Raw genomic sequence first — 21,117 nt, 5'->3', positions numbered from 1 at the left:
GTACATTCAATTGGATTTACAATCATGTTATAGAGTTACTTAGAAGAAATAGCTAGTGGTCTCAAAATAAATGCTCCCACGATCTCAGTGAAGAACTGGGCTGGGCACCAGTTAGGCTAATAGCTGCAGAAACAGAATTCAAGGTTGTGCAAGAATTTGATGTGCATGACTTCAGCACATGAGACCTTAGAAGGAAAACCTTGGGTCTGACTCACTCCCACTTACAAGCATATTGAAGGCCCCTCCTTGCACAAAGAATCTTATTACTTTTTGAAACAGACACTTAACAATGCAGACTTCTTTACTGAAGAAGAGAAAATCCCCTACATACATTTAAGCAAAATTTCCCTTCCCAGCTCCTCAAACAGAGATGAAAACATCACTGCAAACCCATTCAGTGCTCTTTTGTCCAGCTCTGGCTGTCCTTGTCCACTTGTTCTTATGACAAAGACCCAGTAACTGAGCGCTACCTGTCTCCAAGAATAGTCTGTCACCTAGCTATGCATCTCTTCAATCCGGCATCATTCCATACTGTTACCAAAAGGGCATTCCCCTCTACCTCACCAAAGGTTAGCTTTCCCACTATATCAGCAGCTTCACGTGACTGAAGGTGAGGTTACATGGGACAGAGTCGATAGGACTGCTCAAAGTTACTGGGAAGATCCTGGTCTCCCCTCCTTGCTCCCATGGACACACTCAAGCGGCCCATCCAGTGCCAGCTTTGATGCCTGTGCAATCTCTCCCAAGGCCATAGGCAGTTTCTGCAGGTAAGCAGATTAGAGTCACTAAGGACTGGCAGAAGAGGAGAGCAGCTATTGTCAAAGCTAGCTATGCACCTGCTTCATCAAGCTACAAACCAGCAAGCAAGGCATGTTACAGGAACAACCAACTGACATACAGCTGTCATCTTATGAATATGCCAAGCAGAAAGACAGGACACTGTGCTGCTGGGGAGAGACAAGGAAGAAAAAAGGCAGTGAAAAGGAGTCAGCATCTGAGACTGAGTTCAACAGACATAGAGACAAAGGTTTCCAGAAGTTCAGAGAAGATAACCAAAACTAAGATAATGCAAACTTAGGTTCATCTGTGGGCTCATCCAACCTTTAGAATTGGATTGGTATATTTGAAGTCTACATTTTTACACAGTGATGGAAAGATTTGCCCTGCTGGATAACAAAGGGATGCACCTCTGAAGTGTCTGAATCATTTTTACTCTTAATGTGCATGGAACTCAGCACTTGCCACATCTGCTCAGCATCACAGAAGTGCCTGTCACATAAAAGGCGACAAGCAGCAATGTGTAGCACCAACCAGCAGCAACTGGCCAGTCAGAAGGTGTGGGAATAAAGAGCAAAATGCAGGAATAATGATAGAAACAAAGCATAAGAGAGTTTGTTGGCAATACCAGATTATTCCATGTCAGATAAGGGAAAGATGGCCACAACAGAGCATTAAATCCTAAAGGACCCAATTCACAGCTATAAACACAAAGTGAAGCATATCTGCAAAGAAATTCAACTGCTCAGACAGAGGGATGTGGAGCTACTAGCACATAGGACAGGCAATGTGAAGCAGCAATTTTGTAAGCCCAGTGCTTCACAGTAAGCAGAATGCAAGTAAAATGAGAAGGATTGTCAGGAAAGGAATGGAAGAGAAACACATGCTACTGTGTTGTCATTAGTGGATGAGGGCTGTGAAGACAAAATACTTGAAGGTGTGCACAGAAATATCAAACACATGAGTATGTAGTGTGTTTAATCTCTTCTCATGAGGCTTGAGAAAGGATGAGTGATCACAGCATGGCTGAGGTTGGAGGGGACCTTAAAGATGCCCTAGTTCCAATCCCCATGCTGTGGGCAGCTGCCACCCACCAGTTCAGGCTGCCAGGGCTCTATCCAGCCTGGCCTTCAACGCCTCCAGGGATGGGGCACCCACAGCTCTGGGCAGCTGTGACAGTGCCTCACCGCCCTCTACGTAAAGAATCTAAATCTCCCCTCTTTTAATTTAAAGCCACTCTCCCCCACAACTATCACTATCAGATCATGTAAAATGTAGGACCCCAACTCCTGCTCATAAGCTCCCTTCAAATACTGGAAGGCCACAGTGAGGTCTTTCCCCAGAGTTTTTTCTTTTCCAAGCTCAATAAGCCCACCTCCCTCTATCTTTCTTCACAGGAGATGTGCTCAAGCCCTTTGATCATCTTAGTGGCCCTTCTCTGGGCCCACTTAAACATTTCCACATTCCTTGTGTACCGGGGGCCCCAGGCTTGACACAATATTCCAGATGGGGCCTCACAAGAGCACAGTAATGGCAGACAGTTACTCTCCGCGCAGGCCACCCCTCTGTTGATGCAACCCAGGATACTGTTGGCCTTCTGGGTTGCACATGCATACTGCTGGCTCCTGTCCAGCTTTCTGTGACCAAGGAAAGACTATAGGTAATAAAATGGCTAGCATGGAGATAGCAAACAGGATGGCAGAAGAGATGAATGCCCGGGCAAGGTCTGACTACAGGTTCTCACGCTCTTCTCCAGGCATCTACTCTTGGCAATCGCCAATGGTCTTCTGGAGCAGACAGCTCTTCCTTCAGACAGCACAGCCGTGCTTATGTTATGTACGGGAATGCAGCCTAAGGAGTGCAGCTTGCAGCTGCTCTGACTGTGTCAGAAGTTACAGATTCAACACCCTAACTACAGAACTGCAGGCAGAAACAAGCAGCATGTATTTTAGCCCTGGGTTTCTTCAAGAAAAAAACAAAACAAAACAACACTAAATGCCATGGATGTAACCCTGTACAACCACAGCCAGGCCAGTAGAGATTGGAACTCGTTTTACTACTGCTGCAGGTGCACTGGAGGCTAGCCTTCAAGGCACCAGAGCAAGCAGCCTGTGCAGATCCATATACATACGGTACTCTTCAGCTACCAATTCACAGTGTTTATTATTTAACAGAAAATTGTGTAGGCTAACTAAGCATGAAGGGCTGTTTTGCACAGCTTAATAACAGCTTTTTCATTGGTCAGAAGCATGATAAAAATCATTACAGTATATTTCTGCACAGGTACACTCATCCCAGAAGAGTAGGTTAAAACAAGCCCCTTTCAGCTTTTGCTGCCACCAGCCTACTTCTTCCTTTCCCAGTTTCCCTCCTCCCTCTTTGTGTCAGGACTAGAGACAACAAGAAGAGAGAAACACAGGGACATAATACAGCTGAAAAGCATGCCCTATTCAGGCAGCCTCATGGCCATGTGAACTCTAGTAGGGACACAGAAGGGACAGTAGAAACATGAAGCTGAGGAAAAGAGATGACCAAACCAGTCTTACCAGTTTGGTTTAAGCCAACTGTTCAGGTAACACACATTTGAGCCAAATTTCAGTCTGCACTTAATGGAAAGCAAACAGTCAGTTCTCTGTAAACCACTGTAAGAGTTTTGAAATTCAAAGTGGAGCTGGAGGAAGTGTTTTCTAAACCCCCAACAGATGCTTGACAAGCTGTGAATACCAGGGATCCATTGCAAATGTGCAACAGTTTCACATGAACACAGCTCAGCTTCCAACTTCAATGATTAAGCATGAAATCCATTTTCACTGCTCTAGAGCCACTACAGAAAGACATGGCATTATTTTTCTAATTCGATACTCCAAGATGAAAGTTACAAGCAGTTTTAACTTCTGCTGTAACCTTTTGGCCAGGTTGCCAGTTCCATCACTGTGAAATGGGGGGTAACAACTTGAAGCAGGCGGAGCAACTTACTGGCTTTTCTCCTTCTACAAAACCAAAGAAACTAACTTAGCACAAGACAGTGGGACTGTTTCCTAGTGTTCCCTATATAACTCACAGTGCTGCAGAATCACACAAGGGAGGTATTTTTGTTGTGGTTGAGCTCATACATGGAGAAATACATTCTTTAAAGACATAACATCCAAATACTAGTATTTGCATCGCTTCTCATGAGAAAAGAGGCTGAACTATCACAGTAATGATCCTTGTGTTGTTACTGTGATTTTGGACCCAATACAGCCTGAACAGAGGATCTGTTCTGGTAGGAACTGCTGATAAAAAAGCTGCCAACACGAATTGACATCAAAGGATTTTTTTCTCTGTATGCTATTTATTTTGCAATGTAAGGCATTTTACTTTCATTGTCCTTTTCCAATGTCCTCTTAAAAGAGAAGAACTTAACACAGTAAAAATGGCTGCATTTAGCTTCGATATAAAACAACTCTTTAAAATTTATTTTTTTTAAACAAAGGCAGCTTCTGTGCTTGTTTGCCAGGTCAAAAGACCCTCAACTGCGCTGCTCTGTTGTAAAGATGCATTATTTTGGTTACGGGCATCCAAGGAATCCACCTTGCCTAAAATAGATGGATGGATGCAATAACCCACACAATATGCAGATGTTTTGCAATCTTCTATCCTCTGATTGGACATAAATAAAGAAAACAGGAAAGGTACATTATTGCCTAACTGTATGAGTCAGAAAGACTGCAGTGAAAGACACAGTGAAACACAAAGACACCACAGATTTGCCCCTAGCCACTCACACACTTTACGTGGATGCACCTTATATTCCTGTGAAGGATGCAATCCTGGAAATTCCCCAATTACATCAATAAAATCATTCCAATACATAACTACAGCATATGTGCACCACACAACCAAAGTCTGTGAATTTGTTCACCCAGATGGATGCTGGAAAAGCTTTTGACTTTCCCAAAAATTACTATTCTACTCAAACATCCCATGATCACTTCAAAATCGACTCTGTGTTTCACTGGGCCTAGCTTAAAATTAGTTAAATACAGGCTAATAAGGAGAAACTGAAAACTAAAGGACAACACTTGTTAAGCACCTACACATCCAAAACAGTGGCAAACACTACAACAGCCACAAACAACAGTGGCTGCCAGACTAGCAGTAATTCAAATAGTAATCTACCCTTATCTGCCCAGTTCTTTCAACAGCCTTCATCAAGGCCAACAGTCAATAAGCAGCTACTCTGAAGACAAGTGGAATGGAAATAACCAAAAGCAACACCCTACCAAAAAGGAGAAATGCAGCTGAGTAGACTACTACAGACAATAGCAAAAGCAAGCACTCCTTCAGTAGCTGTAATACAGATGCAGATTGTAGGGATAGTAACCATAACTAAATGGATTAGCGGAACACTACAATTAAGTACTTGTGTCCTGGGAGTGGAACAACTGTTAAACACAGAAAGAGCCCTGCTGAGGTCAACACCTGCCTGTACAATTCAGCAGTGCAACTGAAGCCCACAGCACTGCAGCCAAAAACAAAATACCACAACTTACCACCACTGTGGCATCATCCTCATCTACGTAAACACCATTAAGTTTCCAGCTAGCAGGAATACCTTTTTCAGTTGTAACTCATATCAAGAATAATTTGTCCAGTCTTTAACTCTCACTGTGGGAATCATACCTGCTTTATAGCTTGCTGAAGTTTTTCCAGATTTATTTCTTTGGCTTCTTTTAGTAAAGTCTTCTCATCCATCTTTAACATAGAAACTCTGTACTGGCACAGTTCCACCACAACCACATCTGGCTGCACTTCTTGTATTGTCTGAAAGAGAAGAATGATATATATTTTTTACATCAGTTTAGGAATGATTGAACAGAATTACAGGTAATGTTGATACTTCCATGAGAAAAAGGTATTAAAAGCACATTCCAGCTACTGGATGTTTTGGGACAGGAAGAAGGACAACAAAAGAAAATCATGATGTTCAGCTTCTTTTTTTTCACATTAGCAATGTCCCTTTACCCACAGCCTGTGACCACTTGCAATTTGACTTAAAAACAAAAAACAAAAAAACAACACTTTGTTAAGAGCCAGTGTTGTTTATTCTGGTACAATATTCCTTCCCTCCTGTGATCCAGAGAATAAAGCCACTCTGAATTGCAGGCTTTGCATAAAGTCCAGTATGTAATAGCTCCCACTTCCACTAGTGTTTCTGATCTATTTGTATTTTGGACTACATTCTCAAGTTATAGGCAGCGTGGTTTTACAGCTCAGTATTACACATCCCATTCACAAAGAAGCTGAGAACTGCAGTTCCTGTTCTAAGACTTTGCATCCTCTCATCATATCCTCATCACAATAAGCACACAGTAACATCAAGACTAAGACTGTCTGCATTTGTTCTTTAGAGGACAAATAAACATTTGAGAATGGAGAGCAATGTATTTCATTAAAAAAATAATTACTAAGACAATATATCTGCCTCCTTGCTCATCCCACCTTGCTGTCAAGTCCTCCAATAGCTCATTTGAAAAACAGGACCTAGAGGCTGCAGCAAAGAACAGTCGGACTTCATTCTGCTTTGTGACATTTTTAATAAGTTATCATTAGCAACACGGTGCTGAAAGGTTTCCAGTTCAAAACTACCTTCACTACATCCTTTTTGCTGCTGTCACTGAAGTGGGCTGTTCCAACCACGTACACTTTAGAACCATCCTCGGTTTCGAGCTCAGTCACAGTACTTGGTAAGGCAGGTTTTTTCTGCCTCTTTTTCATCTTCATCTCCAGAAGAATTTTAAATGCATCTGCATCAGCTGCAATTGTGAAGAAAAAAGAAAAGCACAGATGATTAAGAAATGCAGGTAAGAAAGAAAGAAAACAAAAATGTCGCCACTGAACAGCAGAGTAGAGCTAAAAGGCCATTGATTTACCACTGTAATCTTACATTCAATTCTGAGGCTACATCATTGAGAGTGCCACCACTGGAGAGGCTGCCTCCAAGCATGGGTCTCAGTCCAGGTTTCCTACCCTGTGGACACTGGGACAGGTTGTCCACGCAGTTCAGTAAGGGAAAGAGAAGCTGTGTGGCAGGTGAGGCGGACAGAGAAGCAAAGAATACTTAGAAAAGGTATATACTAAACCAGAAAAAAAAAAAAAAAAGCATTTTTTCATTTCTAGAGCAAAAACGTTCCTTTTTGGAATCTTATCTGTATAAATGATAGAAACATATGTATAATGCTACGAGTATGCTGGTAAAGTAACCGGTACATGTTGGAGCATGTAGGATACCTGCCAATATAAATTTTAGCCTTCTGTGTGACTAACACACCAGAAATCTGGTATACAATTGAAAATTAAAACTTAATAGGCATTTGGGTCAGGAAATCAACAATTCTCCCACGGTCTCAACAACAAACTAGGACCATACTGGTATAAAATGAATTCAGCCCATCTGTATCAAGCTTGCCATAGAGAACTGAAAGATCTGTCAGTTCCACCACTGTTGCTTGTGAAATGCCAGAAAGCCTCATCAACTGAGATAGAGATTTTACACCAACAGGAAATACAGTAACTTTGCAGGAGTTTTCTTTAAGCTGTCGTGGATCTTATAAAAACAAACAAACAAGCCATCAAGGAAGAAAATAGATTTCTGTTTCCATGGCAAGCTATTGCACAAGTCAGCAGAGATTTAAAGTGGTCCAAAAGCTAGGAATCCCAAAAGAAAAAGGTCAGCATGCACTTTGTAAGTGGGATATCACACACACACACGCACACACACACACACTATAGTCTCCTACCACACATTCTCCATCTTTTCATGTTTACCCAAGCTGCCCCAGATCTGTTCTATAAATATTTATCTCAAAGGACCGCGCAATAAAAAACCAAAACAGAACCAAAGCCACCCTCCAACATCCTTCTTAGTTAGCATTTTAGAAGCCCATTACTACATTGTTAATATTCAAGAACATGCCATGCTGTTATCAGTATGGTCTGATCTGCTACCAAAGCAGATGGTGATGCTAAGAAGGCAGTGAGGAAGACACAACTGTACAAAGAAGGAGAAGGGGTAAAGCCACTGCATTTGTAATGCTCAGCATCATCAAAGCAGCTGTTTAGATCAAAATCAAAATCTACCTAATCATATATATGGTCTACTAAAGCAGTCAAAAGTGAGTATCTAAGGAAGAGCGTAAGGAAAACATGCACGGTGCTTTCTCCAAAAGATCTCCTTGCCTCCAACCACTTATGGCTCAGATTACCTGAACTGAAAGTGGTTTCTGCATATTCAGTAACCCTTAAAGGATTTCCATTCTGTTAATTTTTCCAGCCTCCACCTCAAACATATATTCAGAACTGAACAGAATGATGTCTCATGTGAAAAAAAAACTCTCATAACAGCAAAGTAACAGACGTTATCAATTAAGGATATACTCAAGAAAAACATTCTGAGGAATGTTTTTCATTTTTGTTTTTTTAAATGAAGCCAACTTCTAAATCTGGAGGAAAAAAGTATCATAAACTAATCTGCTTCTATAGGTCTCAATTCTTCTTTAGGCTTTTCCCATAGCTTTACTTAGTGCTCAGTTTGCTTCCATGATTGTTTCTTCTCAAAGCTGTGGTCATTCAGCAACTTCAACTTTAGAGTCAGGTTGCACTCAATCTGCCCTAAGGTGGTTCTTAGCCTATTATTTGCCAGAAAGCACAACCTGAATGTCCTCATTGTTCAAAAAGGAGGATTGCATATACTAACGTCACAACAATGTTTCAATAAACAGAAAGCAAATCCTAAGAAGCATTTGTTCTTCTCCTCCTTAGAGAGGAATGACTGTCATCATCTGATCTTCACAGTCTTCACAAGACAGTTTTGGCTGAAATATTTCTATTCCCACATCCTGTAGGCATGGCCTGCCTATCAAAAAATTATCATTATGGAGTGGGCAAGGTGTTCCATCTGTTACAACTGATTCAACACTGTAACACTAGATGTCAAAACAAGGAATCAAATGAGTTCTTATCTATCTTTGACACACCAAACTTTTAGCAGCATCCGTTAAATAAAACAATCTACGCTCTTCTGAAAGCACCAAAATGGCCATCGTCGCTCTTTTCAAATGTGCTTTATGCAGTCGGGCCTTTCTACTAATCACAAACAGATTAAGCCAACATGACCTCATTCGCATCGCCCTTTTGCCTTATTAGGTTAGGAAAAGGGATGGACATTTGGGTTAACATGCTTCCAACATGACACACCCTCCCCAGCCAAACCAGAAACATACAGATACTCTGCGACACACTTGACGTTTCCTTTGGGCCATCTTCTGGTACATCAGAGGAGGACATTGGATCTGCAGCAGCCTGTATGAAACAAATTCAAAAGGAAGCTGGAAATTATAAGGAAACGCTTTAATGCATCTTTCCTCTTGTGGGTTTGCTTGATTTGAGCCTACATACAATATTCAAGCAACTAAATAAGCAGTGTCAACAGTGCAAAACATCTGCAGCTTTACAACTGTTTTTCTGAGCTGTTTACAAGAGACGATACTTACACCTGACACAGAGTTAAAAAACGTCTGACTTTGGAAGAAACCACACAGATTTACAGTAATGGTGATATAAGGATTTCTGTGTTGGAAACCAAAACATGCACTGATTACGACACCATTCCACTTTTCAGATAGGATATTTCATTTAACTACCAAGTAGTCAGCATTCATTTTGTCATTCTTGACAGACTAATAGCTCTCAAGTATACACAGGTCCATTCGTGAAGAGTCTGCCCAGGTATTTCATACTGTTAGAGTAAGTCAATACACAACAGGAAGATTCAGCCTTACAAAATCCAGGCATATACTGACTTCCATATGCAGCAGAAGTCAGAGTCAGGACATGAAACTAAGTGTTTCCGTGTTTTTGCCCGCTAAAGGATGAGAAGGGGTGGAGAAGATTTCCAAAGACTGACTTTAGAATATTATCACTCCAAGTATATATCATGTCTTTGACTTGAAAAAGCATTCTTACTTGTAACTAGCATGCAGTTTTTAAAATCCTTTCATAAAATTCAAACAATTTAGTCTGTGCCTTCCAAGCTGGAAAAACAGCTGGTAAAAATGAAGGCTTAAGGACTCAGAACACTCAACCATAAGCTACTTTTAGGCAACTATATTAATTCTAAGCTCAATCGGGATGATTACTGGGAGAATTTGAAGTTATTTAACAACACTAAGTCAAATAGTTAGAAAGGATGTGAATCCATAATCATTTAAGTACTTTCCAAACAAAAGGCAATATTAAAGAGTCAGCAAGCAGGTGGCCAAACTCTCCTGAAGGATGGCAGCTTTTTAGCTAGTGACCAACATCATTAAACTTCCTACTTAACCTCACAAGCTTTGAAATAGGACTGTACAAAGCACATACCATTGCTAAGAGTTTCAACAAGAGTACTTTCTTCTCACACTCCATTGTTTCAGACAGCAATTTTTAGATAATAAATCTTATGTGTATTACTGTGGCCCCACTGAAGGTAAGGCAAAATTTATTACTGCATTTCTTGGAATAAGACCAAGAAGTACAATGGGCCAACAGTACGAAACTGAAAGCATTTGCAGCAACGTACCATCCTTTCACTACAAAGCAATGCCTGTTCATGGACAACAGCAAACTGGAATTACACTGCAAATTGGAATTACACTCTCCGATTTAATTAAACATCAGCTCAGCTTTTGATCACAACATATGGCCTGACTACTGTTTGCATACCTAAATCTAGTCACAAAAACATTTTGAAAGATACTTCAATGTAACAGAGAATTAGTTCTGTCACTTATGCTGGCTTTGTTATTGCAATGAGTCTGCTTTCCGCCCTCTCCTCCCCCTCCCCCTTCTTTTTTTGTTTTTTAAGAAGTTAACAAGACACAGAACACATGAACCAACACCTCCTAGCAAAAAATTCAACTCAACTTCCCTTATTGCACTGGAAAAATACACAAAAGAACAAAAGGAATGGAACAAAGAACAAAAAAGCATCTGAGATTAATTTGGCAAGGTAGATAAACTATGTACAGTGGAAATCATTAATATGTGAAGGCTGTTCCGAAAGTAATGCCTCCTATTTTATGATGTTGGCTCATGACATCATAATAGATTTGGTGCTATGGCAGTAGAGGTTGAACCCTCCTGCCAATATTCTGTTGGCAGAATAATTTTGTTGCCACAGACAGCAGCAGTCAGACAAATGGCATCTGACATGGAAGCGCGTGTGAAGAAAAGGTGTGACAATGAATTCCTCTCCCTGTGGAAAAAACAGCACTCACTCACATTCATCAATGCTCGCTGAGCTGCAGACCAAACAGCGGATGCGAGCTCAGTGAGGTGGTGGGTGGTGCATTTCAGCAGTGCTGACAGTGGGTCACCTCCACTGGTGCAGGTTTTTATAAGTGTGGCATGCAGGCTCTTGTTCATCACTGGTTAAAAGGTGCAGCAAATTGTGATGACTGTGTTGAAAACTAGTGTTTTGTAGCTGAGCATTTGCTCTAGATGTGGCAAAGCAACAGCAGTTAGCCCTTCAATCCTCTGTTTTCAAAGGTGTATCATACTGGTAGGCCTGATCCCTGACTTTGCACACCTTCCCTAACTTAGAATCTCAGCCTTCCATTACACTGAGAAGAAAACCTTCAACTCCAATTCCTACCTCAGGCTGTTGCTCCTCTTGCATCCCTGGAACGTAGGCTTATTTTCACCAATCTCACAAGAACTGCAAGAAGTAAAAGGAATGGGTGAGAATCAAAAATGGATTACAAAACCCATAACATCCATTGATGAACCAGGAGAAGGGCTGGAAACAGAAGCAGCTCTACAAACACTTTTGACAGAAGCTGTAGAAACAAGAGCAACAAACTTAACATGTACAAACGTCACCTTTTCAACTCTGCTGGAAAAAAAAGTCATCACAACGTCAGCAGGGCAAAGCTGCCTTGTCTCATTAATCCAATTTTTGAATTGGCTCTAAAACCAGAACGTAGCCTTTGTTTTCCACACATACTGAGAATATGTGGAACAAGAACAGATTTCATGGGAACTCCGAACTTTTTTTTTATATTCTGCAAAATAGCCCTTTTCATCCAGTTCATTCATAAGCAGTCTAAAATACAGCAGCTTTGAAAAAGGTTTCAGCAATAGCAAAAATCTTGTTCAACTAGGTTAGTAGCTCTATGTGATCCAAATGAGGTATGATTTTAAGATAATTTAATGTAAATTTTTGAAATTATCTATATTTCATCACAGCAAGGTTCAGAAAAACGGTCTCAGTCTTAATAATCAACTAGGGAACCACACACATTATCTGGTCTGTGTCATGTTATCACATACAAGTTCACAAATATGTCAGGGCCAGGACAACAGAAAAGGCACATTCATGTGAAAAACCTGGGAAGTGGGTTTACAGATCTTTGGTTATTTGTTTCCATTCTGCTTTTTTTGCTTTGTTTTAAGATTCATTCTCCTGCACGTATTCTCCAAGTTCAGAAGTTATCCCTGAAGCCAGCAAAGCTCTAGGACTTGACTGATGGCACCCTAAGGGGATTGCACAAGATGCTGAACTTGTGATTCATTCTGCTTATTCTCACTATGATCCCCACTAAACAGCAAAGCACTTGCAGAAGAAAAAAAAAAAAAGTAAGGTATTTTGAGTTACCTCCCTCTGGCCCATTCTGTACACGCCAACAGTGTTGTTACACCACAGAGATTTTACTGCTTGTGCTGAGCAGCTTTGCACACACTGGAGACACCCTGCTAGGTTTTATCAGATTTCTGTCTTCCTTTATCCCTCTGCCTGAATAGGCAATGAGCAACGCCTCCCAAGACATCTCGTTCTTCCCCCTACACATGCATCTCAGAGACTGTCAGGCAGACAGCAGTTGTGACCCCTTACCTGCCCAACACATTTCAAGCCCCGCTGCCAAGGGACACGTTTGGTTCCTGCCCCACACTGGGAGGAAAGCTGCTGGGGCCTGGTGGCTGCTTTCCAGCACACACCAATGGTGGAAAAGATTCCCCTTTGCCAAATGCAAGAGCTTCTGGAGTCTGATCAGCACTCTGCCCTGGTTTCCAGCGAGCTGTACAGCTTTCTAGCTTTGCTTAAAAGACATTTCTATAAAAAGAGTACTTGGCTGAGCAGCAAAAGCAGCATGCACGTGTAATTCGGGCAGCTGGCACCTCTCCCTCTGTGCGGTATGGAGCAGTTCCAGCAATTGATGCTTTGGCACTGCCTGTGCTCATGGCCCAGCAAACAGGAGAGCACAGCTGTGGGGCAGGTGAGACAAACTTCACACAACCAAGAGCCTGGATTCTGCTACTCTTTGGAGCGAAAACCCCATGAAGGTAAAACTGTGACCTTGCCTTTTCCTTTCTAAGGGGTCAAGTGCAAAAAAGCCAAGTGTCAGAGCAAGCTGGAAGAGTAAGTGAAGCCAAGTAGCGCTTCTGTGTTTTCAAGATATCTGTGCAAACCCAGCCAAGCGGCCCTCAGCAGACACACAGCCCAGCGACAGTCCAGCCAGGGGCCCTGGTGGCACAGCAGCCTGTCCTCACACTGTCCTGCCTCAGCACAACCAAGCCAGGCTGGAAATACCCCACCTCCCCTCCCCATGGCCTTTCAAGCTCAGGTGAACAAATACCTGAACAAACAGCTGAGGCAGCAAAGCTGAAGGGACTGTATGGAGCAGGTATGTGAAGTCAGCACTGTTCTCTTAAAGAAAAAACAACTAAACACACCACACAACATGCTCAGCTACATCACTTCAGGCTGCACTTTGAAATTCAGCTCTGAAGTTTAAATTGAATAAAGCGCGTTTTTCTGCCAGTAGATCTTAAACACAAACTGCAGTTCTAGGCTCAGCTGAAGGTCTGCCTGGGTTTGAAAACATGTCTCTTATCAACAGGAGTGCTGTTAAAAATAGTAATCTGAAAGTTTCAGTTAAAGAGCAAAGTTCTAGACAGAAGCACCCAGTGATTTTCCATCCAGTAAGTGACATTTTAGAAAGCTTTACCCCCTTCTCACCACAGGGTAAGTGATGTGTACAGTACTGGAGAGCACGCTTCTCTGAAGTTTGCTTGTGAAAATAAGCACTCTGCATTTTTAATCTGAGACATGCCATCTTCAGAGGAATCAAAGGTGGTCAGCACAGCTCCCAGCTCCAGCAAAGCAGGGCTCCAGTCTCTGCAAAGAACCCACGGCACAACAACATGAGCATGAGACAATCTGCTGCTGCTTTCTTCTAGATGGTCCTTCAGTGCTTAGGTCTGCTCTTTCACCAGGAGTACAACTTCCCACGAAGACCCATTTCTGAATCTTCCCCACACACTTAGGAGTTCAGATTATTCAATCTTATTAAGAAAATCCTTGCAACTGGCTGGCAACAGCAAACAAACCGAACAACTGCCATGAAAACTTGAATGCGTTCAAGCTCTTGCTTAGTGCAAGCAAGAACAGGCACAAAACACTTCAATACCTGGGGAACAGCCAGCCAGTGTCCTCCACAACACAGGAGAGAAGATGTAAGTTCTAGCAACTTCTCAGGGATCTTGGAATCCAGGCTGACCTCACTCATCCATGTGGAAAATTCATCACCTCTGCATATCTGTGTACATCTTCAAAGATATCTGCATCCCACAATACTAGAAATGTTAATCTTGAAATCTCTGAGAAAGGACTACATGTTCTTTGCTGTTACAGAGATAAGGAACTGAAGCATGTGAATCTGCAAGCACTTCCTCTCACTATGTCCAATGCAAGACAAAGGGTGCTGATTCAGATCAAAGCCTAGCAAACGTGGGTAAAACAAAGCTATAAGTCTGTCAAATCAAGCTCTGTACTTGCTAACCTGTAGGTGAATGTTAAACAAACCTGGCAGAAAGGTTGGAGGGATATCTGCACAGGATTGCCTCTCTGTGAAAAAAGGATCACTGAAGATGAGGGGCGGGGGGTGGAAGGGCTGTAGAAGAGGATGTGGGCAAAACCTGCCAGAGATCAGAGGGAAATTCAACCACAGGATGTAAAGCCATAGGCAAAATAAGCCGTTTGGACAATTCTTTACCATGATCTGTAATACGCACACTGCGACATCTCATTACCTCAAGTTCCTCTGCTTACCATGGGATTTGGCAAACATGCAAAACTGACCAAAATCTTCTCTTCCAGCTACCTCTCAGGCCATTAAGAGGTCCTCACAGTTCAAGTTATGCACTGAAAATGTGAACTAAGATAGTGCATTTCTTTCAGACAAAATGGGAGATGGAGATTCTAGACGAGAGACAGCTAGTAATTCTGTTCTCTTATCCACCAGAGACTCCCTCACCCTGGGAAACAGCCCTCCTCCTGGCAGCACTGCCGAGAGCTCCTGGAGCCAGAAGAAACAAGACAGAGCCTGATCTGGTACTTTTCAACCAGCAAGTCTGGGTTTTGCCTCCACTGTTTTCCTAAGAGGTCTACTTGACAACCGAATACCTGATTCAATCTTTTTTTTTTTTTAAATAACAAAACCCTAGGAGGCCCTCCATTCACCAGGTAATTAACAAAACTGTTCCTCATGTATGTACCTATGAGCAAAGCCCTTCACTCAAGTCTGAAGATGTCCAGGCACCAACACAGTAATGTTTGAGAGCACCTCATGAACTGCAACACCTCATGAAATCAACACCTTGGCAGGCACCGATTCCCACTAGAGGCCTTCCCCTCGTCGCAGCGCACACAGCGTGGCCATTCACACTGACAGCAGCACCAGGGAACAGGGTTGATGCCACTCCCCTACACCTTGGGGATTATTTTTTTCCTCCTTCCCACTCCAACTCAGGAAAGGCGTACAACATTCTCCAGCAGTGCCACTACTCCTCCTGTGCTGACCAAGGCAGAGGAAGGAAGTGCTCCCTGCCACACCATTTCACATCAACCCTCCAGCTCTCATCGGGTAAAACAGCTCCAGCAGAGCTTTGGGAAACCCGCTGATGAACTACTGACTCACTGCTCACACTGAGCAGCCTCAGCTGACCAAAGCGCTTCAGTTCTAGCTGCATATTTAGGCACTTTAAACTCTTCACTCTCAATTTCAAAGAGACATGGGGTACACACACAAACCAGGGGTGCTATCACGATCATTTACAGGCTCTAGAACACAGGCTGCCGTTGAAGAACAAGTGCCCTGTCTCATTTTATTTCAATTTTATTTCAATTTCTTGCCCCGGTTAGAAAATTCAGACACAATACAGGGCAGAAAGTTGGTCCTTAAGGTGTCCTCCTGCTGAATGTCTCATGTACATTTGCCTCCTTCAGGCAATGATTCAAGTGAATCAATCAAAAAGCTTTTTTAAAAGCTCTCATGTACCTCTATACACTCTATACAACAAGCTATTCAGCTACTCTTTAAAAAGACTTTTATTGAATATTTTGTTCCTTCTGAGATAGACAGAATCAGAAACAGCATTTGTTTTCCTCAACTTGCTGACATTGCAAAAGGGAAAAAGTACTTCACAGCTTTATGTAGTTGTTCTGTATTGTCTGTGCTGCATGGAGATTGTCAGAATAAGAACAGTAAGAGCCACAGAACTTCTACAATTTGTTTCACACTTTATTGAAAGAGAAAGGCAACTCGTGTTTGGTTTTTCCTCCCCTTGAACAAATTTGTTTATATCACTGCTTTAAATGCTTCCAGTATTTAGTAGCATTGAGGAGGGTGGGTATCCATACCTCTCAGTATAGGGAACGTTAATCCTACAACCTATGGCATAGTATTATTGCATGTGCTTCTTTGTTTTACATACCCAGAACTGAGACATATGAATATCTAAGTACACCTACAGATGAGACCTGTGGGAGATAAAGTTCAGAGCCTACTGGAGTTTTCCAAGCATTTCAGATTTGCAACGTGAATTTTCCATTGTTTCTACTGGTGCTTCCAAAGAAAGCTGTCCTCCCTCTGCAGCTCTGGGCAGCACCTCCTCACAACATCCTACCAGCACAACTCACCCCTGCTCAGAGGCACTGTGGGAAGTGCAGGGCTTGGGCTAAAGACTGAACCCGCTTACATAGCCAGCTGCCAAGTGAATCATTACACCTCGTACCTGCTGTGACCAAGCAGAGCTGCCCTCTGTGGGACTCCAAGCACAGGCACAGGCTCCTGACCAGACCTGCAACACAATATCCCTCACCAGAAGGCTTTTCTGCTCATCAGACATAGCAGCACAAACATAATTACATCTAAACACTCCAAGTGTGCTGCCCTCCCTTCACAGCCTGAAGCTGCAGTTCCTCTAGCAATGGGATCTAGCCTGGCTGGTATAGCCAGCATGCTTGATTCACAGCATGCACTGCATGGGTGCATCGCATTTGAATGCCACAAGCCACCAACAAGACAGCTACCCTCTCTCCCACTGACACACCACTGCACTCATTACTATCTGGAATGCCTACAAAGCACCTTCTACATCTCATGTTTATCCCTCTATAGAGAGATATAAGGCTGAATCAAACAGTAGATACAGGCTTGTTTCAGTAGCACCTGCTTCCATTGAAGCAGATGAAGTGTTTAAGATTGATGAGACACTTCCCAAGCTTATGCACAGGAATCACAGTAGTGTTTACAAACAAACTAACGCTGGCTCCAAATGGTATCTCTTTTCTCTATTGATAGACTGTTTGTACTCAGAAAGATGCATCAGCAGGAATCTGACAGCCAAATAATGCAACAGCCACAAATGCAGGAATTGGAACCACCAAGGTGACCTGCTTGACATATTGCACGTATTTCTTTGACACAACCCACACCTTTGAAACTCAACTAAGCAACTGGTTCTGTGATCACAGATGGTTGGAGATTGCAGATCTGGTTTCTCATGACTCAGAAGTTTATAAATTTCAGAATACAGATTCTATCCTTTGAGCATGAATGAGAAGTTCCTGCAAAATCATCCACCTAGATGCAAGTACTTGCACATCAAAACCACTGTCCATTTGCATACTTTAGAACTAAAATAAAGGAATGCAGCTGTGACTTATTTCAAAGGAGGTACAGGAACATGAGAAAATCTGGACAGGGACATCGATGCATTGGACAAACTTTTATCTGATGTGCTGAGAACACAATCTGTCATTCTTTATCCCTGAAAGAGAAGGTATTGTCATCTTTGTGTTTTAGAAATGATAGCTATTACACTAAGTAGGGCTACTCACTGAACTGAGTGGATACGAGACAAGGTAGTTCAGAATGCTTACGTGGAGTGGACTGAGCATGGACAACAGGATAAATCTATACAGCTTGAAGAGGCTATAAAGAGATTGCTAATTTAGAAACATGGAGCAGAAAGACCAAAGCGCTGTAGCCCAAGTCTGGTCAGCTGCCCCAAAACTCATACCATCCTACAGCCTACGCATTAATCCAAGTCAATTTTCCGTTTTATTCAGGTATGAATCATCTGGATTCAGGGAAGATTTGGAACCAAAACTATTTTAATAGACTCCGCCATGATCAGCAGATTGAGATAAGATACCCATTCAGCACATCACCTCCCTCCAGGCCATTCAAAACAATCAATCAACCAAACAATACTTTTGGTCCTGGGAAACTCTCAGCAAAGAGCAACAGAGAAGCCGCACAGCTTCTACATGCACAGCTCTGATAAGCCTCACAAGAAGCAGTGCTTTCACCCGCTTCATTCATTACCTACATACAGCCAGCAAGGGAGGTGGGAAGAGAAGTTCTGCTACGGCCATCTGCAAAACGACTGCACGAGCCTTCTTAAAGCCTGTGTTTTTGTCTATTCCAGTGTTGGCACGTGCCAGTGGCTGTGTGCTGATGCGCTCAGGAGCCGGGTCCTAACAATACAGGCAGACACTATCATTCATTAATTTTATTATGAATACTTAAATGCCCTCCTTATGATGGTAAAATTGAGGTTTTGTAGAACAAAATTTTCCCAGCTGCCAAACACATTGTTTATCAGTGCTCTTCTGCCTGACCCTTCCACCCCAGTCTCCAAACAGCAGTCAAGAACAAGCTGAAGGACTCATTTCCAAAACGCTGAGGTGGTCGCAAAAGCTGGAAACACTGCTATGTGACACCCGCTCACATGGTAGCAACAGGGCAGGAGACACAGCTCTCACTGCAGCAGGGAACTGGAGAATCAGCGTCAGGTTTCAGGACACCCAGACAAAGCACCAGGAATGCCTATTAATCCCAGCCCAGCAGCCCCAGAGGCAGGAGCCCCACACCAACACCAGGAACACACAGCAACTAGGAAAGCCTTCCTGCCGCTGCACTGTTCACTGACTGCATAAAGCAGCCTGAAGCCAGCCAGTAATTGAAAAACAGATACTCCCTCCAAAGATTATTGCTATTTCTATTCCTATCTGCCACCCTCGAGAAGCAAAACCCTCCCCTCAGCAATTCCTGACCCTGTTTCTTCACACACCAGGAACTATTTCACCATCCTGCTGAAGGACGGCTCCTGGTTGTGCAACACAAGGACTACGAATCCCAGTGAGGTACAACCCAGTCTCCCTGCACAGCACAAAGGAGACCATTTTCTACCTTTATCAGCATTTGCTGCTGCCCAGCAGTGGGCTCACTGCCTCTCACTCCCCTCCTGCACAGACACACACCTCTCGAGGCAGATGTGCGGTGCTGTGCAACCCACACAGACAAGGTGGTTCTGCAGACAGCCTGCAGGGCTAAAGTAGGAGACAGAACTCCTGGATCCCCAGGGCAGTTTCCTGCAGCACAGTATGTGGTGTCATCACCACGTTCCAGTTCGTGTGTGCAGAGATGCTCAGTCCCTGCATCCTCCAATGAATCCAATAACAATGCCTAGCACATCAACTGAAAGGGGAAGAAAGAAAAAGGAAGGAGGTGAAGGAAAAAACACACCCTGTGACTTCAATAAAATACATTATTAATATTGTTAAGGAAGAGTGTCATTGAACGCATGCACATTTTCATACAATGTTAACCATTCTGGTTAACACTGAAAGATATCCATCTCAAAGTCATTTCGCAGACAAGGAAAAAAAAACAAAACCCAATAGCCTACAAGTTTACAAGCCCTAACATGTACCTGCAGTACCACCTTGTTCACAGCACCTCAAATAGGAGCAGCCCTTCCGTAAAACACTCAATAACTGAAGGTCTGACCTCAGATTTGTATCAGAAACCTATCTGTAGCCACCAGCCCAGTAACAGTCACCGCTACCAGACCACACCAGTGAGATCCCTCTGGGAGACAAGGGGTGCAACTGCGGCAGGTCAGGGGGAGCCGCAGGACCCCCCGTTACAGCCAGAAGCAGGGGCTGCGATGTCACATCAGACAGCTGCAGTCCCACACCACTCCAGTACAGCTGCTCCACTCTGATCTCTGCCCTTCTCTCTTCTCTTCCCCCATTTTCTAGGGCTGCCCGAGATCTCTTGTCACTTTTGCTATGTAGCAAATAAGAACCTTCTTTCTTCTTTCTCAAAAGTGCTACTGAAAGAAAAAACAACAACACTCACATGAGTCTTCCAGAAATAAGATGCCAATACCAGTGTGTGCTATTCACAGCTGCGGTAGTGGCAGCAGCAATGTTTCATTATATTTACCACATGGAAGAGAGACTGCACTAATAGCTCCAACTCCCCTGTCACCGCACTGAGTAATGTCTGAGCCTACAGCTACAGGGTGCCAGGCACCGCTGAGGCTGGCTGACAAATTCACAGCCAGCAACTCGAGTCACCAAAACCTGAAAGTCTTCAGTATGCCCCAAACAGCAGGGCGCAAAGGCCATGACCTAACCCAGCATTTTCAGCTGACAAACTCACGTAGCTTAAGCCAATTTGTGCGTTCTTCCCCAGCTGCGTAAGGCTTACCGTCTTTGTGCAACACAGCAGTGAGAACCCTGAAACCTGACTGCGTTCCTTGTTGCTTCTCTGTCGGTTTCCAGGAGGGTGCACGGGCTGGAGAGCAGCGCCGGTCACCCACACAGCGGGGGAAGCGAGGGCACCGCAGACCCGCTATCCAGGCTAGCAGACGCTCCTTGCCTCTCCTACGGCCACGTGGAGCCACCCAACAGAACCACTGCTCCCTCCCCGGGAGCCAGCCCCAAACCAGCACGTTCCCTCCCTGCACACCAGCACATACCAGCAGGCAGGCAGGCACAGACCGCGCTCGGCACTCCTATTTTCCAGCCTAGATTCACAGTAACTGACCCGCAGGGGCGCAGCCCGTATTTCACAGCCGCCGCGCGCACAGCGCTGACGACCCGACGAAGTCACGAGCTCCGAGAGAGGAGCCGGGAAGCGGCCATCTCAGGGCGCCGCCTCATCCCGCCCGCCCCGGGGC

General features: G+C 43.5%; 1 protein-coding gene across 5 annotated transcripts in view; it reads right to left on the bottom strand.

Moving 5' to 3' along the window:
- TRABD (TraB domain containing) overlaps positions 1-21,013 on the bottom strand; it is a 28,704-nt gene extending 7,691 nt beyond the window's left edge. Inside the window, exons 1-5 of one of the 5 annotated variants that reach the window (XM_019612161.2) lie at positions 20,917-21,013; positions 11,453-11,515; positions 9,042-9,120; positions 6,409-6,575; positions 5,443-5,583 (exon numbers count right to left, since the gene is read on the bottom strand). In XM_019612161.2, the coding sequence (XP_019467706.1) occupies positions 5,443-5,583; positions 6,409-6,575; positions 9,042-9,120; positions 11,453-11,476 (411 nt within the window). In that variant the 5' untranslated portion in view covers positions 11,477-11,515; positions 20,917-21,013. Of the gene's footprint in view, positions 1-5,442; positions 5,584-6,408; positions 6,576-6,706; positions 6,842-9,041; positions 9,123-11,452; positions 11,516-13,816; positions 13,836-20,645; positions 20,665-20,916 lie in introns of those variants that run through there. The other 4 variants (XM_010706134.3, XM_019612154.1, XM_003213857.3 and 1 more) reach the window with 4 other exon arrangements.
- Positions 21,014-21,117: the final 104 nt, after the last annotated feature.

The sequence above is a fragment of the Meleagris gallopavo genome, chromosome 1, assembly GCF_000146605.3.
Source record: "Meleagris gallopavo isolate NT-WF06-2002-E0010 breed Aviagen turkey brand Nicholas breeding stock chromosome 1, Turkey_5.1, whole genome shotgun sequence".
In the NCBI taxonomy this organism is placed as follows: Eukaryota; Metazoa; Chordata; class Aves; order Galliformes; family Phasianidae; genus Meleagris; species Meleagris gallopavo.
Note: the sequence above shows the minus strand (reverse complement) of the source record. Positions and strands in the feature narration are given on the sequence as shown.